Source organism: Leopardus geoffroyi, chromosome A3 (assembly GCF_018350155.1).
Source record: "Leopardus geoffroyi isolate Oge1 chromosome A3, O.geoffroyi_Oge1_pat1.0, whole genome shotgun sequence".
In the NCBI taxonomy this organism is placed as follows: Eukaryota; Metazoa; Chordata; class Mammalia; order Carnivora; family Felidae; genus Leopardus; species Leopardus geoffroyi.
The window spans coordinates 114,404,750-114,430,841 of NC_059336.1; the positions used below are offsets into that span (position 1 = coordinate 114,404,750).

The 26,092-nt window shown below is 37.1% G+C and overlaps 1 protein-coding gene across 4 annotated transcripts in view; it reads right to left on the reverse strand.

The window, feature by feature from the left end:
* The window catches only part of SPAST (spastin), a 51,750-nt gene that overhangs the window by 20,306 nt on the left and 5,352 nt on the right, over positions 1–26,092 (reverse strand). The window contains exons 2-4 of one of the 4 annotated variants that reach the window (XM_045447231.1): positions 12,828–12,911; positions 10,815–10,898; positions 4,095–4,190 (exon numbers count right to left, since the gene is read on the reverse strand). In XM_045447231.1, coding sequence (XP_045303187.1) covers positions 4,095–4,190; positions 10,815–10,898; positions 12,828–12,911 — 264 coding nt within the window. Of the gene's footprint in view, positions 1–4,094; positions 4,191–10,814; positions 10,899–12,827; positions 12,915–26,092 lie in introns of all 4 variants that reach the window. The other 3 variants (XM_045447230.1, XM_045447233.1, XM_045447232.1) reach the window with 3 other exon arrangements.

Below are 26,092 nucleotides of genomic sequence, written 5' to 3' on the forward strand. Positions count from 1 at the left end.
CTTCAGACAGTAAACATACAGTCCTAAGATTGTAAGTGAATAGAAATTTCCACAAGGAACTAAGAGAACAGACAGCAAACTTTTCATAAAAAATAGCAAAAGTTTAGTAGGCAACAGAGTAGGTAGGTTCAAAACACGGCAGCAAGAAAAAAGTGTTAACCTATTTTCATTTAAAAAAAATTTTTTTTAAGTTTATTTTTGAGAAAGAGAGAGAGAGAGAGACAGTACGAGCAGGGGAGGAGCAGAGAAAGAGGGAGACACAGAATCCAAAGCAGGCTCCAGACTCTGAGCTGTCACCCAGACCCCAATGCAGGGGTCAAACTCACTAGCTGTGAGATCATGACCTGAGCCGAAGTCGGACACTTAACCAACTGAGCCACCCAGGCATCCCAGGATTACTTTCTTTCTTTACAAGCCTTTCAGTATTTCTTTTCTAATCAACCTTTTGAGGTATAATCTATGAGTAATAAATTGCATCCATTTAAAATGTATAATTTGATTGAGTTTATAAAGATATAAAGATGACAGGATGCCTGGGTGGCTCAGTAGGTTAAGCATCCAACTCTTGATTTTTGCTCAGGTCATGAGCTCATGGGTGGTGGGACTGACCCCTGCCTCAGGCTCTGTGCTGGCTGTGGAGGCTGTTTGGGATTCTCTCTCTACCTTTATCTCTGCTCTTCCCCCTCTCACACTTTCCCTCTCAAAATAAATGTTAAAAAAAAAAAAAAAGATGAAATAGCCACTAAAATCAAGATACAAAATGTTTCCATCCTACCCAAAAGTTTCTTTGTACTCATTTGCACTGCATCCCTTATTGCCCCTGGCCCTACACAAACACTCATATGCTTTCTGACAATGTTGGGGTCACCTGATTTAGTAGTTTCTATTGATCTAGGATCAAGGTTATTGAATCTCTCATATGACATCTCCAATATGCTGTTGAGGTTATCGAGTAATTTTTTTTTTATTTTAGCAAGTATACTTTTCAACTTTAGAATTTCCATTATCTTTATTGTATAGTATGTTATGTGCTAAGATCACAGGTTTGCTAACTGATGCCGTATTTTTTTTTTAATTTTTTTTAACGTTTATTTATTTTTGAGACAGAGAGAGAGAGAGAGCATGAACGGGGGAGGGTCATAGAGAGAGGGAGACACAGAATCTGAAACCGGCTCCAGGCTCTGAGCTGTCAGCACAGAGCCCGATGCGGGGCTCGAACCCACAAACTGCAAGATCGTGACCTGAGCTGAAGTCGGACACTTAGCCAGCTGAGCCACCCAGGTGCCCCCTGATGCCGTATTTTAACTCTTTGAACACATTTAATAATAGCTGCTCGTAAGTCTTTGCTACATCAACAACTGGGCCCATTCAAGAGTCAATTTCTATTGACTGATTCTTTTCTTACAAAAAAATTTTTTTAATGTTTATTTATTTTGGAGAGAGAGAGAGAGTGTGTGAGCAGGGGAGAGGCAGAGAGAGGGAGGCCCAGAATCTGAAGCAGGCTCCAGGCTCTGAGCTGTCAGCACAGAGCCCAACGTGGGGCTCAAACTCACAAACTGTGAGATCATGACCTGAGTTGAAGCCGGACACTTAACCGACTGAGCCACCCAGGCACCCGTGACTGATTTTTTTTTTTTTTTAATTTTTTAATGTTTATTTTGAGGGAGAGACAGAGCACAAGCAGGGGAGGGTCAGAGAGAGAGAGACACACACAGAATCCAAAGCAGGCTCCAGGCTCTGTGCTGTCAGAACAGCGCAGCCTGATGTGGGGCTCAAACTCAAGAACCGCGAGATCATGACCTGAGCCGAAGTCAGCTGCTCAACTGACTAAGCCACCCAGGCGCCCCTGATTCTTTTCTTAAGTAACGGTCACACTTTCTTATTTCTTTGCATGTCTGGAAATTCTGAGTTGAAAACTGGACACTATAGATAACACACTGAAGTAATACGTAGACTTTGGCATAACTATTTCCTAAGAGAGATGAAATAACTCATCCATGTGAAACATCACAGAATATTCCAGGAGTGTGTGACACTCGTAAAATAGGCCTGAGTAAGCAAGTTCATTGACTAGGACTCAATGGGTATCAAATACCAGTGCTGTATTAATTAGCTGTGCACTTGGTAAGTACCCCCATCAAGAAAACAGGATAAAACAGATCACTATGGGAGGGGGGATGGGCTAAATGGGTAAGGGGCACTAAGGAATCTACTGCTGAAATCATTGTTGCACTATATGCTAACGAATTTGGATGTAAATCTTAAAAAATAAAAATAAATAAATAAATAAATATAAAAACTGATCACTAGGGATTTGAAATAAGATGGTTTGATTTTTTAACATAGGTATCAGGAAGAGAAAGTTGCTTTTTTGTTTTGTTTTGGGTTTCTTGCATTGCAGAAAAATACAATGGGATCTCACATGTGAAATGAAGTAGAAGAGAAGCAAGAAAACAAGGGAAAGGCATACCAGCTCTTCAGGGCTAGAAAATTTTGCTGTTTACATTGGAGGATTATTAGGATCTCAAATTTATATCTTAGAAACTTAATTATTTATATGTGGTAAATTCTTACATTTCTTGGTTTTTAAAAAAGTTCCTTATGAAAATGTCAGCTCTTCATAGCTGGGCTGAGAGAAACAGGCAAAATATTTATTTCTATATTAGAAATGGTGTTTTTTGTTTATTTATTTATTTAAAATTTTTTTTAACGTTTATTTATTTTTGAGACAGAGAGAGACAGAGCATGAACAGGGGAGGGTCAGAGAGAGGGAGACACAGAATCTGAAACAGGCTCCAGGCTCTGAGCTGTCAGCACAGAGCCCGATGAGGGACTCAAACTCATGGACTGTGAGATCATGACCTGAGCCGAAGTCGGCCGCTTAACCAACTGAGCCACCCAGGCGCCCCTAGAAATGGTGTTTTAAATCATGTACAGGAAGGGGGCACCTGGGTGGCTCAGTTGATTAAGCGTCTGACTTCGGCTCGGTCATGATCTTGTGGTTCGTGAGTTTAAGCCCTGCATTGGGCTCTGTGCTGACAGCTCGGAGCCTGGGGCCTTCTTTGGATTCTGTGTCTCCCTCTCTCTCTGCCCCTCCCCTGCTTGCACTATGCCTCTCTCTCTCAAAAATAAACCTTAAATATTATTTTTTTAAATCATGTACAGGGAGGAAAAGGAATACAGCCAGTCACAAGGGGCTCTGTACTAGAAGACCAAACCAAAATGAGAACTCCATAAGAGAGAAGTAAAGCCGGAAGGGAAAGATTTGATGACCTACTGTCTCCAGTCCACTTACCTTAATTCTTCTTAATTCAAGTCTTGAAGGTTTGTATTATGTATGAATAAAGAAGACAGTTGTCTTATAGTCTAAACTAAGGTTTTTCTGCTACAAATTGAACAAAGCAATGTTTACTTTCATAAAATTTAAGCCCTGTACATGAAACTAATGCTGAAAAAGTCACCAATAAAACTAGCCAAGATGTCAGAGAACTTAGGAAATGAAGATCTGCTGTAAGCTTCTGTAGGAGTTGATACCCCAAAGTTCGTGGAAAACAAATTTAACCCATAGTTAATAATAGTATTCTAATGTTTCCCCCTTACCATGTGAACTCAGCTTCAAATTTTTCCTAAGGTACTATGTTAAAACGTTCATGCATAGTAATTAAAATTGTAATTAAATATGTGCAATTAATATTGATATTTAACAAAGAGAAATTAAAATTTCTGACTTAAAAAACACCACTTCATGAAAACTTGGTACAGGTATGCATGAAAAAAACCACAAATGCTGAAAATGCAACAGAAACAAAAGAATATTTTAATAGCTTAGGAAAATGAACCTTCATATTTTATAATCTCAAAAAATGGGTGGTTGCAAAATAAGCAAATAAAGCATGTTGAGAATGGTTATATCCTATTTGCTACATATTTATATACCATGAATGACAGGGATACTGTATTTTCAACACAGCCCTGTGAAAACAAAAGCCAACGAAATAAACCATTATAAAATCAAATCAACATTATCAGGTTATATAGGACTCTACTCTGCATGCAAGCTTTATTATCTTCCATGTTAGTTAACCTAAACCCACCTGACTGGAGATGTCCATTGCGGCATGTCAAGTTAGTACTGTCATTATAGACATCCGTTTGGGACTTGGAAAATTGCAAAACTGGTTGCAGCTTCTCTATGCAACAGAGGCAGGTAAAAAAAAGAACAAAATAAATAAAAAGCAAAAACACAATGAAAAAATAAGATGTACATGTGAAAATAAAAAGTAATTCAAGGTGTTAGAAGATGAAGGATTTTGGCATTTATATAAAATTATCTTAAAAATATAATTAGTAAAAACTCAGACATTAAAATAGCAACAGAAGTTCACAACTGGTTATTTTCAAAATATGCTTTATATAGGTGTTGTAACCTGAAGCAGGTTTCATATTACCACTATCACCAGCAAATATTTTCTGAGTATCTAATATACCCGCATCATTATGTAGGGGAATAGCCTGGAGACAAAAAAATGAATACTGTTTTTATCATCCAGATACTTCTTTAACATGGCTGGCAACTTACAACACAATTTTTTTTATTTTTTATTTTTTTTACAACACAAATATATTAAAAAAAAAAAAAAAAAAAAAAGATTGTATAGGAGCACCTGGGGTGGCTCAGCCGATTAAGCATACAACTCTTGATTTCAGCTCAGGTCATGATCTCATGGTTCATGGGTTCAAGCTTGGGATCCTCTCTCTTCCTCTCTCTCTGTCTCTCCCTTTCTCGCTTGCACTCTCTCTCTCTCTCTCTCTCTCTCAAAAATAAATACATTTTTAAAAAGAAAAAAAAAAAAAGATTGTTTCAACTCTACCCTCAATTTCAAGTAATGACAAATCCTCTCAAGACCCAGGTCGCTATGTCTAGCACCTCAAGCCCAGGAGGGTACCATTTTGTGCTATCTTGCCCCTATCACTGATGCACTACCATTTCCCCATTCAAGTCATCCATACTACTAGTTGACCCTGTTTACCCTGCTTCACCACTTACCAGCATGAACTTGCTTTAGCCTCAGTTTTCTGAGGGTCTCAAAGATTAAACAAAATAATATACAGGAAGAACCTGCTGTGTGCCCCTATTCATCACAGGGGCCCAATTCTTCCCATAATTATTTTGTTGCAGTACTCCCAACTGTCATACTGATTCTTTTCTTCTGTACTAGGAGCTCAATGAATATACGAAAAAATGTAGCACATATATACTAACTCTCCTAAACTTTCATTTCTAAGGTCAGACAAGCAGGCGCCATGCTTGGTTTATGGTACGACCACACATGCCTTTGGGACAGGTTAAATAGCAGCTACCCTTTCTGCACAAAGCACAAAGTACTGAACTGTTTTTGTATCCTAGAACTGGCTGATACAATATACCTTGGAGCTTTTTGTTGTTGTTAGTTAACAGGTCATCTGATTTTTCTCAATGATAATACTTTTCAAATCACTGAGAAAGAAACCATTTATGTTGGTAATAGACATAACTTAGAAAAAAAACCTGTAAATATCTTCTTTATCAATTAACACTCCCTTCACTGAAATGTAACAAGAAGATCACGTATACATTCATTACATACTAAACAAAAAGTAACTAACTCCTTGGTTTTGATAACTAATAACTAGGAATAAAAAGCCAGAGAAGTTGTTTTGGTGTGTAGGGTTTAGATTTATAGGTGTGGAAACACACATATACACAATACTACTATACTGCTAATATGAGCTTGCTCCAATTCATTTTTGTTAAAGAAAGTAAACTTAGTTTAATGTTTCTGTTTAGAATCACTAAGGTTGTATAGATTCATTAATGATTTAAAATAAAACCATCACCTTGCTTCTTGGCTCTCACACAACCATCCGAGTCATCTACTTTATTAAAAGGAAAATATTACCACGTAACTTTTCTGTTTAAAACCCTTCAGCAGCTTCCCACTGCCCACAGACCAGAGCTCAAACCTCTTGCTATATAACATTAAGGCCCTCCATGATCTGCCTGCATCTCTCATACTGGAGTAATCCTATGTTCACTTCTTCTCCAGCACCCTTCCCTACTCGCCATGCTATTTCTTACCGAGAACCTCTGTTCATACTGTTACTTCTTCCTGAAATGTCTTTTCTTCCAAACATTCTTTACAGCTTTGTCTTTTTTGGGGCACTTAGGTGGCCCAGTTAGTTAAGTGTCTGACTCTTGGTTTTGGCTCAGGTCATGATCTCACAGTTCATGAGTTTGAGCCCCGCATCAGGCTCTCAGGCTCTGTGCTGACAGTGCAGAGCCTGCTTGGGATTTTCTCTCCCTCCCTCTCCCTCTCTCTCTCTCCCTCCGTCTCCCTCTCCCTCTCCCCTGCTCGTACTCTTTCTCTCAAAATAAATAAACTTAAAAAAGAAATAAAAGTAATTTAAAAAAGAAAGCTTTATCTTTTTTAATCTCCCCTATAGGTTTCACTTCTTCCAGGAATATTTCTCAGACACCTATTTTTCCACCCCTATAAAATATTTGTACACCTCGTCCAGCAGTAATGACGATTCATCTATTTATGTATCTGCCTCAACCAACATATCATGAAAGCCTTAGGGAGAGGAACATTATATCCAATATGTCAGTATATCTATCTGGTCAACCTTCATATATAATTATAATCCTACCACTTGTTACAATTTCTCCTCATATTATGCTGGTCCAAGCCTCCATCATTTTTCTCCTAGCTTACTACAATTCAATAGTGATCCAACTTGTTCTCCCTGGCTCTACCCTTGGAGCCTATTAGCAAGGTGATCTTTTCAAAATTTAAGTCAGAGAGGTGACTGGGTGGCTCAGTCAGTTAAGCATCTGACTTCAGCTCAGGTCATGATCTCATGGTTTGTGGGTTCAAGCCCTGTACTGGGCTCTGTGCTGAAAGCTCAGGGCCTGGAGCCTGCTTAGATTCTGGGTCTCCCTCTCTCTCTGCCCCTCCCCTGCTCACACTCTGTCTCTCTTTCTCTCTCAAAAATAAACATTTAAAAAAATATAAGTCAGATTATGTCATTCCTTTCCTAAAAATCCTGTAACTGCTCCTTTTTTCAGAGATGGCAAAAGTTCAAATCTTTATGGTGGCCTATAAGGCCCTGCTTGTTAGGATGAACCTCCCTGCCCCATCAGTTCTCTTACCTCCTCTCTACCATACTCTCCTGGTTGGGGCACACTGGCCTCTTTGCTTCTTATCAGACACACCAGGTATGTTTTCTTAAGGTTTTAAATCAGCTCTTCTCTCTGGACCATTCTTCTCCAAGAGACCTGCATGGCTAACTCCTGTCATCTTTTCAAAGAGGTGTATCTAACCATCCTATTTAAAACTAAAAGCTCAAACCACCTCCCATCCACTCCTAATCCCCATTACTATGTTTTATTTTTTTCTTTTTTTTCCATATATTTATCATCTTCCAACATACTGTATAACTTAATTCTTTTTTATGTTTATTCCCTACTGTCAGTCTTCCCCCTGCTGGAATAAAAACTCTATGAAGGATGGATCCTTGTCTATACCCTAACATTTATATGTAGAACATGGTAATCACCCAAAAACTATTTGATGAGGGGCACTAGGTGGCTCAGTTGGTTAAGCGTCTGACTTCAGCTCAGGTCATGATCTCGGGATTTGTGAATCGAGCCCCATGTGTGGCTCCACGCTGACACTGCAGAGCCTGCTTGGGATTCTCTCTCTCTCTGTCCTCCCCGGCTTGTGCACTCTCTCCCTCAAAATAAATAAACTTAAAAAAAAAACAAACATTCGAGGGGTACCTGGGTGGCTCAGTTGGTTAAGTGTCCGGCTTTGGCTCAGGTCATGATCTCATGACTTGTGAGTTTAAGCCCCACATTGGGCTCTGTGCTGACAGCTCAGAGCCTGGAGCCTAGTTTGGATTCTATGTCTCCCTCTCTCTCTGCCCCTCCCCTGCTCACACTCTGTCTCTCTCTCTCTCTCTCTCTCACAAAAATAAATAAACATTAAAAAAATTTTGCTGAGTTACTAAATAAATTCAGTTAATATCATTGGCACTGTACCTGGTACAGAGTAAAGATTTAATAAGTGGATGTTGAATGAAGCTATTTATTTTTTTACAAAAGGGTAACCTCCAGGTATGCCAAAATTATTTATTTATGGTTAAGCTTTGCTCGAAGGCTTACTAAGTTGAATCTAATATATATGAACTCTTCCCATTTTATCAGAGAGTCTGCATCCTCTCTAACCAATCTGTAGGCAGAACTCTTAGTATGATTCTCCATCCTAACTAGGTAACTACTGGGCATTCCACCTCTGAAAAGTTCCATTTCTCAATCAATATGTAGTATATAAATATGCTCTACTATGCACGTGTGCACAACTCTTTTTTACTGTCTTTGGTAGATACAGTCCTAGACTTTGAGATCTCAGAAGACAGGAATATGTTGAGGCCTCTATTCCACCTCTTCTTTTTTAAAGGAACCTCTTGCATGAACGGGCAAAGAGCACTTTTGAGGATGACAACAGACAATGACATCCAAAACATTAATTCTTTTAATGCCTAGCTTGTTATAGATTCTCTTTTCATCCTAGCACAAATAAGAAATTACAAAGCCACATTAAAAGGCAAGTCTATAATAGATGAGATGCTTCCAATAATTCATCATATCACATCTTCAAAAGATAAATCAACCAACTCCTAATTACTCAATTAGAAACATGCTACTAAATGTGCCATAATTAAACTTAATCTGCATTATAGATATGATAATTTGTACATATAGTGAAAGGCATTATAGCTAAAACATAGAAAATACCAACTAGAACAATTAATTATTTTACTACAATAACCTTTGATATTGTATTTAATTTTACTTGATACACTAGTGATCTTCACATAGGAAGTAAGAAGACAAACTGTCAGCCATAGACACTAGGTGAACATTGCCTTGTTAATTACCTGAAAACATTAAAGGCTTCTTTTTCATCACTGTGGGGCAAAAAATTTACCAACACAATGGGTCATATAAGAATGAATGAATGAATGAAATATTTACATATGCATGTGTAAATACATTTTTCCACAAAAGCAAGGTGGTGATTACAGATAGATAAGGAGGTGAATAAAAACCAGCATTTTTGAGTACTTACTATGGTCTCTGTGACTGTCACAAATATAGTGAGATAAGTATTATCTATTAACATATTATAAATGAGATGAAAAAGGCTCAAACATGCTAAATAACTTACCATAAATCACAGAGTAATAAATATATAAGGTCTATCTGTTTACCAAATATATACTTCTATCAAAACAAGTTATGGTACAGAATCACCCAAGAAGGATGGATTTTAGTTCCACTTTGTTTTAGGGGTAGATTTACCTTAAAAAAAATAAGTTTAAAATCTATACCTTCAAAGAGAAGATGAAAAGTTTCTCTTTATAGACCTATTCAAACTGATAAATGCAGAAAGAATGACAGAATTATATCACTAAGCATCAGTCATCAATTGCTACTACTATCACAAAATGCCAGAAGTACTGACACAAACCACCTATCAGATGAACTTGGATATTAAAAGAGGCATATCGTATGAATCTTCTGGAGATCCTGATTCAAAAAATTACCAGAAAAATACTGAGTTATTCAATTATGTGATACTAACTAAACATTATATTATGCATTATATTACATTATATTATATATTATATATAAATTCTATTTGGACACTAATCATTTATTTGGCTATGATTTTTTTGTTAATATTAAAAGAAATATTGGTTATTTTTTAGATGTGATAACGGCATTTGATAATTTTATTTTTAAGGCATTTTTAGAAATACAATAGGAGGGGTGCCTGGGTGGCGCAGTCGGTTAAGCGTCCGACTTCAGCCAGGTCACGATCTCGCGGTCCGTGAGTTCGAGCCCCGCGTCGGGCTCTGGGCTGATGGCTCAGAGCCTGGAGCCTGTTTCCGATTCTGTGTCTCCCTCTCTCTCTGCCCCTCCCCCGTTCATGCTCTGTCTCTCTCTGTCCCAAAAATAAATAAACGTTGAGAAAAAAAAAAAATTAAAAAAAAAAAAAAAAAAAGAAATACAATAGGAAATATTTATAAATGAATTAAAAAAATGTCAAGAATTTGTTTCAACATAATATGAAGGGGGGAAAGTGGGTATATATGCTACCCACTTCCCCCCTTCATATTATGTTGAAACAAATTCTGTACATATATATATATATACACACACACATATTCTGTACATATATATATATATATATATATACACACACACACATATGTATATGTATATATACACATACACACACACTGGAGTTGGCAAACTTTTTCTGTAAGAAGCCAGATAGTAAATATTAAAATATTTTAAAAAGCTATATATCAAAAGGCTTTGAGAGCTTTATGATCTCTGTATCAACTACTCCACTGTCACTGTAGCATAAAAGCATCCAGACAGTATCTACAGGAATGAGTAGCTGTGTGCCATCTTATAAAAATAGGTAGTGAACTGGGTTTAGCCCATGGGCTGTAATTTGCCAGCCCTTGAATATAGATACATCAAGACTGACTAGGAGTTGATAACTATTAGAGCTGAATGATGGATAATTAATTCATTATACTCTTCTATTTTGTATATGTTAGAAATTTTCTCTAAGTTATAAAAAAAGCCTAGAACACATTTTTAAGATTGATCTATTTCCATCTAATTTTAAAGTTTCACTGAACACACATTTCAAATACATCTCATTCCAGTTATACAATTCATTAAGTGATACCTAGAAGTTGTAAACGGTCCTTGGCCATAACCAAATTAGTCATCATTTTAGCTTGAAGGCGTCTAGCTCTTTCACACTGTTCACCTGAAAGAACAAAGAGAAAAAAAGTGAAAACATCTACATTTCCCTACTAATATTACTTCAAGATAAAATATTATCGGGGCACCTGAGTGGCTCAGTCAGTTAAGTGTCTGACTCTTGGTTTCAGCTCAGATCATGATCTCACAGTTCATGGGTTCGAGCCCCACATCGGGCTCCACACCACGGAGCCTGCTTGGGACTCTCTCACACTCTCATTCTCACTCTCTCTCTCTCTCTCTCTGCCTCTCCCCTGCTCTTGCTCACTCACTCTCTCTCTCTCTCAAAATACGTAAATAAACTTGAAAAAAAAAAAAGATAACGTATTATCCCAACTAATCTCATGGGGAGTCATAGTCTTTATAATGAAGAGTATCTTTAAAAAATCAGTTACATTCCTTTTGATGATTTCAGATCTACTGTTGTATTTCATGGATTTCATGTGTTATTTCATGGATTTTGAAGCATATCTTTTCCCCTACATTTAAAAATCTTTCAAACTGAGATGGGTTTTACAACCAGTACCAACTTACTAAAGCTATCAGCTAGGCTGCAGTCATACCACAGTTTGTCATTGCCTGTGCGTGAACAAATTTGGTCATTGATGTTAATATTGCTGTTATAGCTTTGTCTAAATAGGACGAAGACAGTACATTCAATAAGGTAAAAGTCAAATTCAAAGTGATGATAAGAAGAGAATGTGTCATATTTTAACTGACACTGTTTTTTCTCTTAGTGGTATAATCAAAGGCATTTTCGATTCAGTGAAGTACCATTTTTCTTATAATTTATTTTCTTCTAGCTCTTCTTCTACACAATTGACAAGGAAGAGCAAATACATTCTGTACATAATTCATAAAGTCATACTCATAAACTCATGAAAAGTCTCAAAGGCCTAACCTCCCATATATACTTGTTCTATTCTGCTCTCTTTTCTATAGGACATCAGTAGCTAGAGAAGTAGTCAAAAAGGGCAAAGAAAAAAAACCTGGCAGACATTAGAAATGTTGCAATTACTGGGGATGAGATGATGTAAGTAGTAGATATCAGCCAACCAGATAACAAATATCCCTGGGTGGACTGATCCATAAGGCTAAGATTCTCATCCTATATAATTTTTTCCTTCTGAATTTATTTTATCTATGATAACTAAAATATTTTACTTATTTAATAGTGATGCCCACATACTGCACAATAGTCACAGCATAGTATTTTAGAATTCAGGCTCTGAAGTCAGATTGCTTGGGTTCAAATCTTGACTCTACCTACCACTTGCTAGCTATGAGACCTTAGGCAAGTTACTAAACTTCTTGGTACTTAATGTTATTTATGTAAAAAGTAAGGATAATAGCAGCAGCTTCAGAGTGTGGGGTTGTGGTGAAAATTACGAGATAACACACATGAAGCACACACACTGATGCTTGGGCACACAGCACAGTGTAAAATAAATGCTGCCTATATAAAGATAATATTAGACTATAATTTTTAATTTTAGGTGATAGGAAAGTAAAAATGAAAAATAACTGCTTTGGTTTTAAAATGCCAAGTGTACATCAAAGTAAGACATTTACAGCTCATATTCTAACATGCAGTCAAGCATTACCCTTAAACACAAAAGGGAGTCTGATTAAACCACTCCTTCCTGCCTTGACAATGAGGGAAGGATCAGTTTCAAAACAGAGCTAAAAATGAGGCTAAAACATCTCCAACAGTGGGTCCAAGGAGGACACAAGTAATATCCTGGTTTTTGTCAGAATGCTATAGGTAATCAAGTTTGAACACAGGTAATAAAGCATTAACTGTAAGTCTATACACATTAATAATAACACTTAAAAATCTGTCAAATACTTTCAGGAAGTAGCTGGATCTGAAATCAGGGCAATCACATGAATATTATTTGGGATGGCTACCAAACAAATGTAAATAAAATCTTACCTTGTCCTGTAACTATGACAGCTATTCCTTTTTCTAGTTCTTCAATACCTTTCTTATACCATTCCACAGCTTGCTCCTTTTGTCCTGCTTTAAAACAGAAATAATTATTTGTATATATACTAGGCATTACATACTAGAATATACTAAACATTTCCCAAATCATGCTGTTATTAGATGATATATGAAAAAGAGGACTGTGATCAAATAAATCTGAGGAATATTACTATATGACTTCTTGGTACCTTTAGCATCCTAATGTGTATACATTTCCCAAAGGGGAGGTATAGACATCAATATTTCTCAAAATTTTAGGGTTGAGTCCTTTGTTTATCATCTCATGGTATTGATGCTTGTAACCACTGAAATGCTGTACTATGGAAAGAAATTTTAATTAGGGAGAATTTATTTTAAATAATGGTATTGAAAATACATACAGTTAGAAAACATAAACCTGATTTCAATAATGGGGGAAAAAAGCACTATTTAACCAACCCAATTGTATTCAAATTGGATGTAATTTGTTCATTGTTGGGCACCTCCTTTTTGGAGTTAGCTTTTATTTTAAAAATGGTTGCATCATGAGAACTGATACATGAGATTACAAGTGTGGCATTTAGTAAATGTCTATTTTCTTTCAAACAAATGACTGGTTTACAACATTAATTCTTGATCCAAGTTAAGCCTAAAAAAGACCTAAAAATTCAGCATAATCAATATGTATCAATATGTATGTAGAATATTTCTATAAAGTGTATGTATGTAAAGTGGTAACAACCACATGCAAATCTCATTGTTTTTGAAAATTAATTTCTTAGTCTTTAGAATCTGAAAAGTGGCACAGAGATACAGTAAAGGTGGAAATCATCTATCAGAACTAAGTTTTTCTTTTTTTCCCAACTTATGTCCCCATTTAATCAAACAACAGTTCCCATGTCATTCCTTAATATTATCTGAAATTTCAAAGCCAGTAAAGTATCATGACTCCCTTGATTAACAAAGATGAAGTAGTCTTACCAGAAGCACCACACACAACTAAGTAATGCTGTCCCCTTATGAATGTGTACCACCTACTCCTTCCATCATCCCCCAAATAAATCACTAACTAGATTCAGCCCCTGGGATGGGGTAATTTCTTACTAATTGTAGTGCCACTAGTATTTCACACAGCTTCTAGGCCAGAATAATGACACATGAAGAAATTATTAAGCATTTGTTATAAGGGTGAGTGGCTCAGTCGGTTAAGCATCCAACTCTTGGTTTAGGCTAAGGTCATGATCTCATCGTTCATAAGTTCGAGCCCCACATGGGTCTCCATGCTGACAACGTGGAACTGCTTGGAATTCTCTCTTTCTCCCTCTCTCTGTGCCCCTCCCCACTCACTCTCAAAATAAACTTAAAAAAAATAATTTCTTACATACCAATTCAATTCAAATTTCTTACCATCCAATTCAAATTATTTGGATGCTGACCTTCCTATTTTTTAAATAAAAAAACCTATTTACATGTACTTTTGGTTTTTTAATTTGAAAAAAAGGGAGGGAAATATAGAAAACAGTAAAATAGCATTTGCATTCTGAGTGGTGGGAAATGATAACAATGTCACATTTGCTTAAACATTTTTTTTTCATAAATTACAATAATAGATACAAAAGAAGTTCCTTTTTTCTGCCTCTTCCCATTTCCAAGCTCCTTTCCTTTCTAGAAACCACTATAATATACTCAGTGAGTATCTTTCTAGTACATGTTTTTCTATTGTACCTATTTTGTTTCTACCATTTAAAAATTTTACATCGCTTTTGAGTTCTATGTTGCCATATAGAGATCTGCTTCATTCATTTTGACTTCTATATAGTATTCTTTAAAAAAAATTTTTTTTAATATTTATTTATTCTTGAGAGAGAGAGAGACAGAGACAGAGCATAAGCGGGGGGAGGGTCAGAGTGAGAGAGGGACACAGAATCCGAAGCAGGCTCCAGGCTCTGAGCTGTCAGCACAGAGCCTGAAGTGGGGCTCAAACTCACAAGCTGTGAGATCATGACCTGAGCTGAAGTCAGATGCTCAACCGACTGAGCCACCCAGGTGCCTCTCTATATAGTATCCTTTATCATCCTATAATTTATTCGACTATTTTTCTATTAAAATATATTTAATTTATTTCCAGTGTCTCACTATTTCAAATAATGCTGCAATAAACATGCTTGTACCTGTCCTTGTATGTATATGTGCCAATTTCTCTAGGGTATGTTTAAGGGGTAGAATTAATGAGTCATAGTTCAGTTCATTTCCATCCACCAGAAATCAACAAACTACTTTTTTTTTTTTTTTAAACAAACTACTTTTTGAGAGTGCTTGCACCAATTTCCACTCCTAATAGCAGTGTATGACACTTACCACTGGCAACATCCAAATAAATGTTTTAAGGAGGCTGAGTATATTACTATCTGCAAATGAAATGACTGATTACAGATAAATTCACGTGCTCAATACTCAATTACCTAACATTTTTTGATACGAGGTAGTTGATTTGCTATATTAATTGAATCTCTAAGTCAGTATGATAGTAGAAAATGCATAAATAATTATTACAAGACTTATAAGTACAAGACTACTGGAGAAAGGATAGATATATAGGTCAGTAGAACAGAAGAGAAAGTCCAGAAATAGAGCCACACACATAACATGGATTGACTTTGACAAAGATGACAAGGTAAGTCAATGAAGAAAGAACAGCCTATTCAAAAAGTGATGCTAGAATAACAGCCCTCCATATAAAAAAGAAACCTTCATACAACATAGAAAAAATTAACTTGAAATGGATCACAGACCTAAATGTAAAACCTAAAGCTACTTAATTGATAGAAGAAAACAGACAAAATTCTTTGTGATTGTGGCTTAGGCAGAGATTTAGAAGATAAAAATCACAAACCTTAAGAGAAAAAAACCTGATAAACTAGATTGCACTAAAATTAAAAGCTGGGGCACCAGGGTGGCTCAGTCAGTTAAGCGTCCAACTCTTTATCTCAGCTCAGGCCTTGATCTCACGGTTGTGAGTTCAAGTCCTATGCTGGACTCTGTGTGGAGCACGAAGCCTACTTTAAAAAAAAAAAAAAAAAAAATTAAAAGCTCCTGCTCCTTAAAAGACAGAGTTAGATAATGAAAACACAAGCCCCAAATTGAATGGGAGAAAATATTTGCAAACCACTATGTCTAAAAAAAGACATGTAACCAGAATACATAAAGAACTCTTACAATGATAAAAAAAAGTATCCTCATTAAAATATAGTGGGCAAAAGATCAAATAATGTATACTTTATCAAAGACAGACGTAACTCACAAAGAAGCACAAGAAAAGATGTTCAACATTATTAGCTTTTAGGTAACTACAAATTAAAATCACAAGATCCCACTAAGTACCTAATTTAGAATGGAAAACAATTCCAATACATCGACTATACCCCCCCCCAAATTTTTTAAAGCACTTAAGATTATAAGACAAAATAAAAATGGACCTCACATATACTTGGAAAGGTGAATACAAAGTACAGCGACTTTGGGAGAAAGTCTGATAGCTTATGATATTAATATACACATGTTTACCACATGACCCAGCAATCCCTTCTTCTTTGTATTTACCCAAAGAAATGAAATGAAAACATTAAAGACCAGTACATGAATGCTTATAACAACAGCTTTATTCATAAGAGCTAAAAAGTGGAAACAATCTAGATGTCCATCATTTAGTGAATGGATTAACAAAATGTGGTACATCCATATGTAGAATATTATCCAGCACTAAAAAGGAACAAACTACTGGTAAATGTAGGAATGTGGATGAATCTCAAAAACATGCTAAACGAAAGAAGCTAGACACAAAAGGCTACAGACTGTATGAATCCATTTAAATGACACTCAGTGAAGACAAAACTATAGGGACAGATCAGATCTGTGACCACCAGCGGCTAATTGAAAGGCAAGGGGACTGATTACAAAGGGGCACAAAGTAGCTTTTGGAATGATAAAACATTCAGTATATGTTGTTGTTATGGTTACCCAACTCTTTGTAAATACTCAACTACACACTCTTAAAAGGGTTCAATTTTACTGTATATAAATTATACCTCAATAAATCTGACTCTTAAAAAGTGCAATACTCTCAACATTTATGTAGAAGTATATTCGTTGTGGCTTAGAATATTACACCTGAACTACAATCTTCATTACAAGATTAAAATACAAAAATTAGAAAAATATTTTTAAAACATCTGTTTAAAGGGATCAAAGAGTTTTCAAAACAGTGAAAAGTACCAAAATTTGTAAAGGTACCATTTCATATTCATTAGGATGAATTACTAAAATTACAAAAATTACTTATAGAAAGGAAAAAAGCCAACAGAGGTGGGTCTAGCATCTGGAGCACTTTTCTACCTGAAGCAACTGCCAATTCTGAAAGCAAAAGCGGCCAAGAAACTAAGCAGAGCTTTCAGCAGACTCATAGAACTAAATTGACAAAACGCAAATTCCAGGACATGTCCAGAAAAAATAGTGGCAAAGCTTCCAAGATTTTGGTTGGGACCCTGCATTACTGAAGAGTTAAGAACTAGACCAGCCTGCATAATGGGTAGAAACCCTACTTAAATCACTTCACTACCTTTACCCTGAAAGTAAGGGAAACTACAGCCCTTACCGTCCACTGATCACCCTTTTGACTAAACTGTGGCAGAAAAACCAAAGCTTCCAATGGTGTCTAGCACAGAAAAGGCCCTCAATACAGTTCTTAGTTTCCTTTATACATTGTTCTTAACTCTATAAACCCAAGTAATACTCAAACTCAACCAACCAAACTGGACCAATTCAAGAGAAGAGTGGGGCGGCAGAAACTTACATTCACTGTTGTAGTTGAAATTATTAGCTAATAATTTTAACTACAAGCAAACTACATAATCTATGGCAGCGACCCAAAGGTCAAATATTGTCAACTACCTGTTTTAGTACATAAAACTTTACTGGATCACACCTACTATATGAGAATTTTGAGTAGCTGTGACAACTTAAAATATTTACTAAATATTTACTAAATTCAACAAAAAATCAAACCCAACATAAAAACTGACAAAGGACATAAAAAGACATTTTCAAAGTAGATATAGAAATAACCAATAAGCAAATGAAAAAATGCTCAACATCAGAAATTAGGGAATGCAAATCAAAACCATGATGAGGCATTGTTTCACATCCATTAGGAAGACTATTATTTAAAAAACCCTGAAACTAACCAATGTGGAGAAATTAGAAACCCTTGCCCACTGGTAGTAGCAACATACAAATGGTACAGCTTATGTGGAAAAGTCCCTCAAAAAATTAAACACAGAATTACCATATGATCCAGCAATTCTACTCCTACGCAGATACTCAAAAATACCGAAAGCAGGGAAGCAAGCAGATACCTGTATATTCATGTCCATAGTAGCATTATTCATAATAGATGGAAACAACCCAAATGTCCATCAAAAGACAAATAGTTAAACAAAATGTGGTGTGTGTGTGTGTGCGTGTGTGCATATATATATACGTATATGTATATACATATATGTATATATATATATAATGGAATATTAGGCAGCCTTTAAAAGGAATGAAATCTGGGACGCCTGGGTGGCTCAGTCGGTTAAGAGTCCAACTCTTGATTTCAGCTCATGTCATGATGTAATGGTTCATGGGTTTGAGCCCCACTTCGGGTTCTGCACTGGCAATGGGGAGCCTGCTTGGGATTCTCTCTCTCTCTCTCTCTCTCTCTCTCGTGCTCTCGCTCTCACTCTCTCTGCCCCTGCCCTGCTTGCTCTCGCTCTCTAAAATAAATAAATTAGGGGCGCCTGGGTGGCGCAGTCGGTTAAGCGTCCGACTTCAGCCAGGTCACGATCTCGCTGTCCGTGAGTTCGAGCCCCGCGTCGGGCTCTGGGCTGATGGCTCAGAGCCTGGAGCCTGTTTCCGATTCTGTGTCTCCCTCTCTCTCTGCCCCTCCCCCGTTCATGCTCTGTCTCTCTCTGTCCCAAAAATAAATAAAAAAAAAAATAAATAAAAAATAAAATAAAATAAAATAAATAAATTAAAAAAAAAGGAATGAAATCTGATACATACTACAACATGGCTGATGAACCCTGAAAACATTATGTTAAGTGAGGCAAGTCAGACACACAAAAAATAAAGTATGATTCCATTTACATAAGGTACCTGGAATAGGCAAATTCATACAAACAGAAAGTAGAACAGAAATTACCAGGGACAGAGGAAAGGGGAGAATGGAGAAGGGAATATAGGTGGAGAGTTATTATTTAATAGGTACAGAGTTTCTGTCTGGATTGATAAAAAGTTCTAGAAATGGATAGCAGTGATGGTTGCACAACACTGGGAATGTATTAAATGCCACTGAATTGTAGAATTGTAAAATGATTAAAACAGCAAATTTTATGTTATCTATGCTTTACCGCAATAAAAAAATTACTGGGGCACCTGGGTGCCTCAGTTGGTTAAGTGTCTGACTCCTGATTTCAGCTCAGGTCATGATCTCATGGTTCATTAGATTGAGCCCAGCATTAGCACAGAGCTTGCTTAGGATTCTCTCTCACCCTCTCTCTCTGCCTCTCCTCCCACCCCACCCCCTGCACGTGCACATTCTCTCAAAATGAATAAACTTAAAAAAAATTACTAAATGGCCCATTATAAGCAATTTGCTATCCCTTGGTATCCAGCAATGAAAATGAACAAAACTGCTGCCATGTGCAACATCACAGAATAATTGACAAGCATTTATTGATTTCATTGTAAAGCTCAAGATGAGGAAAAACTGATCTATAGTGTTAGAGTTAGGATTTGTAGATACCTTCACAAAAGATGGGGAAAAGGAGCGCGTGGAAGATGGAAGAAAGCATGACAAAGGCAGGCTTTTTGAAGTAATATTCTATTTTTTTTAATGTTTTTATTTATTTTTGAGAGAGAGAGCAAGTGGAAGAGGGGCAGAGAGAGAGAGAGAGAGAGAGAGAGAGAAGGAGACACAGAATCCGAAGCAGGCTCCAGGCTCTGAGCTGTCAGCACAGAGCCCCACATGGGGCTTGAACCCATGAATCACGAGATCATGACCTGCACTGAAGTCAGACGCTCAACTGACTGAGCTGCCCAGGTGCACCAGTAATATTCTATTTCTTAACCTGGCGGGGTTTCAGACTGCTATGTTCACTTTGAAAATTCATTAAGCAATAAAGTAATTGTGCACTTTATATATAAGTTAATCAAAGTTTACTTAAAAACTAAAGAACAGGGGCGCCTGGGTGGCGCAGTCGGTTAAGCGTCCGACTTCAGCCAGGTCACGATCTCGCGGTCCGGGAGTTCGAGCCCCGCGTTGGGCTCTGGGCTGATGGCTCGGAGCCTGGAGCCTGTTTCCGATTCTGTGTCTCCCTCTCTCTCTGCCCCTCCCCCGTTCATGCTCTGTCTCTCTCTGTCCCAAAAAAATAAATAAATGTTGAAAAAAAAAATTAAAAAACAAAACAAACAAAAAAAAAACAACTAAAGAACAGAAGATCAGATATATTGATATGCAAAGAGAGTCCCAATACATTGAAAAGGTACAGATCAGTTTATTATAACATTTGTTTCCTCTAATGAATACTTACATTTATATAAGTAAACAAAATCAGATAACTTATTAGCAATCATCTTCCCAAGGCTAAGATTACAGAGGATTTTCACTCCCTATATTTGTTCATTATTTTAAATTTTGAGTATGTGCTACCGTACAAGCAACAGAAGTACTAACAACATCCGTCTTTAAATTTGAGGTAAGTCTAGGGGTACCTGGGTGGCTCAATCAGTTAAGGGGCTGACTCTTGATTTCTGCTCAGGTCACAATCTCATGATCTGTGAGATCGAGCCCCATGCTGGGCTCTGCATAATGGCATGGAGCATCCTTGGGATTCTCTCTCTGACTCTTCCCCACGTGCGCTCGCTCTCTCAAAATAAACAATTTTAATTTAAAAAATATAAATAGGGGCGCCTGGGTGGCGCAGTCGGTTGAGCGTCCGACTTCAGCCAGGTCACGATCTCGCGGTCCGTGAGTTCGAGCCCCGCGTCGGGCTCTGGGCTGATGGCTCAGAGCCTGGAGCCTGTTTCCGATTCTGTGTCTCCCTCTCTCTCTGCCCCTCCCCCATTCATGCTCTGTCTCTCTCTGTCCCAAAAATAAATAAACATTGAAAAAAAAAATTAAAAAAAAAATAATAAAAAATAAATAAATAGAGGTAAATATAGTGGACTAAGTTATGAATTATCTACTTCATCTTTTTCATTCATATAGTAGTAGTACCCACACTGCCAGAGGGAGGGTCAAAACAAGAGTAGTTTGAGGTAGAGAGAGAGGATATGTGTTTGTAGTAAGTAAGAAGATGGGGACATAAGTCCTCGCTCATCATTTAAAACATTTTTTTTACATGTTTATTTATTTTTGAGAGAAAGAGAGACAGCATGAATGGGGAAGGGGTAGAGAGAGAGGGAGACACAGGATCCAAAGCAGGCTCCATACTCTGAGCTGTCAGCATAGAGCCCGACGCGGGGCTCGAACTCACGAGCCGTGAGATCATGACCTGAGCCGAAGTCGGACGCTCAACTGACTGAGCCACTCAGGCACCCCATTGGTCATCATTTAATAGCTGTATGACTTTGGGAAAGTCAGTCAATCTCTCTGAGCTTTAGTCTCCTGACCTAAAAGCAAGATGACATTTTTTTACCTAACCGAGTTATGTCAAAAATCAAATGAAATAGGATATGTGACAGACAATACTTTAAATAATAAAGAAGCATGTAAACATTACTTTTACTATTTTTATTACACTTAACATTTGTTGGTTGACTAATTTAAATCCTTCTACTTCTGAACTGCATACACAGTTGTACGTTCTTGAGTTTTCCTCATTTAAGTTATATAAAGCCACTGCTTTTACTTATTTAATCCTTAGTATACGCCTACAAAAAATTCCAGGGAACAAATATATTCATTTTCCTACACAATTTTCTGCTAGCAACTTGCAAGTGTCACAATTGACAGAGTAACAAGTATCTTTAAAAATCCTACAATAGGTTTTATTGTGTGCTAAATACTAAGAAACCACAGGGACCATGAAGCATCAGCAAATAGCCCCCAGATTAATTCTCTCATAGGTCACTATCACTGGAAAGGACACTTAATTAAAAAAAATTTTTTTTAATGTCTATTCATTTTTTGAAAGAGAGAGAGCACGTGCATATGCATGAGTAGGAGAGGAGTGGAGAGAGAGGGAGACACAGAATTCGAAACGGGCTCCAGGCTCTAAGCTGTCAGCACAGAGCCCAATGTGGGGCTCAAACTCATGAACCACAAGATCATGACCTGAGTTGAAGCTGGACGCTCAACCAACTGAGCCAGCCAGGCGCCCCTGAAAAGGACACTTTCTACTGTGTTTTAATTCAGCAAGAAAGTCACACTTGCATTCACTTTCTAACTTCAAGGTTTATTTCTAAAGTAAAAACTTATTTTCCAGGGCGCCTGGGTAGCTCAGTCGGTTGAGGGTCCAGCTTCAGCTCAGGTCATGATCTCATTGTTTGTGGGTTTGAGCCCCTGATCGGGCTCTGTGCTGACAACTCAGAACCTGGAGCCTCCTTCAGACTTTGTGTCCCCCTCTCTTTCTGTCCCTCCCTGACTCATGTTCTGTCTTTCTCTCTCTCAAAAATAAAATAAACATTAAAAAAAATTTTTTTAACTTATTTTCCCATTTAATTCCCATGTTTTGAATTAAAAAGTTTTGAATCCCATGTAAAGAAATCATTTCGGTTTTGGACATTTTCTTTAAACCTTAAGAATGCCAATTAATTTATCTTTTTAAAAGTCTTTTGTATTTACTATGGGTAGTGGGTAAGTTTAAATTTTTTCGGTGCATTTTCTCTATTTTCCAAATTCTCCACAAAAAGCTTGCATTACATTCATATACGAATACAGAAAGATTGGGGTGCCGGGGTGGCTCAGTCTGTTAAGTGTCTGACTCTTGACTTCAGCTCAGGTCATGTTCTCATGGTTCATGAGTTTGAGCCCTGAATCGGGCTCTATACTAACAGTGTGGAGCCTGATTGCATGCTTGGGATTGTCTCTCTCTCCCTCTCTCTCTGCCCCGTCTCTGCTCATGTGCATGTGCGCATGCTCTCGCTCTCTCTCAAAACAAACTTTACCAAAATTTTAAAGAAAGTACAAAAACATTAATTTTATCTCTTTTATAATAAGAAGCTAAGACACTAAGTGAGCTTAGGCCGAGACTTCCAACTTTTTTTCTGAACTAAGGGTCACAATTAGCAAAAAGATTGTTATATCACTCTTTAGATAATTCTCTTTCTTTCCCAAATGTAATTTACACTGCACTTGTGTCCTAAAAATGGTAACAAAAACTAGGTATGAAGGTTTAAAACAATGTTCTTTTTTTTTTAATTTTTTTTTTTCAACGTTTATTTATTTTTGGGACAGAGAGAGACAGAGCATGAACGGGGGAGGGGCAGAGAGAGAGGGAGACACAGAATCGGAAACAGGCTCCAGGTTCTGAGCCAGCAGCCCAGAGCCCGACACGGGGCTCGAACTCACGGACCGCGAGATCGTGACCTGGCTGAAGTCGGACGCTCAACCGACTGCGCCACCCAGGCGCCCCTAAAACAATGTTCTAACATAACCTCTAGGAGTTATAATTTAAGAGGATTGCTGAAATTAAAAACAGTAGTCCCATTTTCTGAGGACCTACTAGGTGCAAGCACTAAGTATTTTCCAAACATGGTCTCAGTATAGTAAGTAACTTGCCCAAGATCTTAAATAGTCAGAATTCAAATGCCATTTTGGATATTAGGCGCTGCAATTAAAAAAAGGATAAAATTAGACCCTCAAAGCTAAGGAAGAGGAAAGCAGTCCCTAACACCCAGGAGCTGGCCTAGTACTATCAGTATCAGCTAGGGTCTGGTTTAACTAGGAGTTGATCTGGCATTACACCTAGGTCTGGTGTTCTTTTGAACATAAACAATTTCATACAACATTAGCATCAGATAAGGCTACTCTATGATGGTGATGGATCAAGACAAACACAAGACACAGACAAAACATGAACACTGTCCAAGCCATGAAATACCAAACACCCCCCTTTTCAGCCTAATGAGTGCTTCTCAACCAGTAACAGCTTTAGCCTTATTCTATTCTTCCCTCTTCCCAAATCACATTTAATCACACTTAATCATAGAATATCTCCACCTCCACATATCATCCAATCCAGAGTAAAACTCTACTTCCTTAAATCCTCCTCAAAATCACCCAATACAAGCCCAAATCCTAGAGTAAGTTATTTCCAACACCCTTTCCCTAGGATGCCATGGTTTCCACAGCGCACGTTCTCCCTGCTTCAATGATAAATCGCACCTGTTCAATTACAGGTGTGTGTTCCTAGCATGGTTGACTGAAAGACATTGACAAAACCCACTTAAAAACAACAGTTACTTCTCTTCCTCTCTATTGTAGCATAAAGTATCTGTAGAAGAGCTGGAAAGATACATGAATAAGTTTAGAATGTCTATGCTCTACCTAGTTAGCTGTAAAACAAGTCTCCAAGATAATCATAGATTTTGCTATTTTTCTTTCTTCATTGACCAGAAAGAACAACTGCTGACATGTGAGTCTGCTCAAAGTTTTATTCTATAGGATATCTAGCGTGAGTAGTTAATCCACAAAGAGAAAAAATAGGCTACATTAGCACATTAATAATTTCACGGGTATTATATAGGTCAAGGAGAATTGTAAGTCAAAAAAAGAGGAAACCATTAGAAAAATAGAGAATCCATACTTTGCTAGAAGTCAAAAGGCCAACTACTGGATTGGATGGAGCACGGGGAATATGATAGTAGAAAAAAGAGGTAGGAAAGGTTAGGGAAGATCCTTTGTCAATAATTTAATAATTTAATAATTTAATATCCATTTACTGACTATTCCTCAACTATCATCTAGATGACTCATCTGGATAGATTCTTAGGAATCTAGTTACCAGGTGAGTTTTACAGGTTTAACTACATTCTACATTAGGAAAAATATAAACTGCAATAAAAAAGATCTAAAAACAGAGCAAGGGATACAGTTCCTAACAGTGGCTGCCTTTTTGTCTTTTTAGTGCAAATGCCACTAACTATTCTTGAAGAGAAATGTGAAATGTTTATTGTGTATTTAATAAAAGATGATGCTATTCTTTTGGAAAAGGGTGATATTATGTGAATGTCCATCCATCAGAATAATTATTTCCTTGTTCTAATCATAGAAACTTCAGAGCATAATCATCAGGCCCAAGAAAATTGTCTGAAATCAGTCTTTTCAACATGGTAACTAGCAGGTTTTAAGGGTAAAAGAAAGCATACCAAATCTGACATTTATTTTCTCTATTCTCTATCTTTACCTTCTGAAAATACAGATAGGCAAGTATTTTGTGCGTGTTTTAAACAGTGTAAAGATGAATTATAGGGAATTACACAATTATACGACAATTTTTCAAAATTCTGTTTTAAATATAAACTGGGAATAAATATAAAAAGATTCTATTAGACAATTTCTGTCCTTGATGCCAGGTCCTTCAGCCCTACAATATCCTGAGAAACCAACTCTCTCTCTTTCATACAACGTACTGGGCCCTTACTGTCAAGTTCTACATACTCCAGGTAACCAAACCACACCTACAAAACCTGCACCACTACTTGCAGGAGTCATGCCAAACATGTTAGGTCATGTTCCGGTGAATCCAAAGACCCACTATGACGACCTCCTCCTTTCCCCCAAGTATTCCAAAGGGTCCAGTGCAAGCATTACAAAATAGAGAACCTGCCTAGCATAAAGCAGGAAGTACAATATTCTTAAGTTCACCTAAACTCTGTTCCTGGTTCTGCTAATGTGAGTTCACTCTTTAAATTTCAGTTTCTCCATACACATGATGAATATAAAAGGTTATCAGTTTTCCAAAGATGTTCAACAATTAAAAATATATCCACAAATTATTTAACTCCTTGACAAAAATGAGAGATATATAAAATGCATGAAAACACACACATCTTTTATTAATCACATAGCAAATGCCGTCTTATCTCACTGGAGAGGAAGTGAGTTTTTCTTAAGTAGCATCAAGAATGCACAGCTATGCAAATGAATTAGTATCCAATAAATTCTTGCTTTAATGAATAGAACTCAA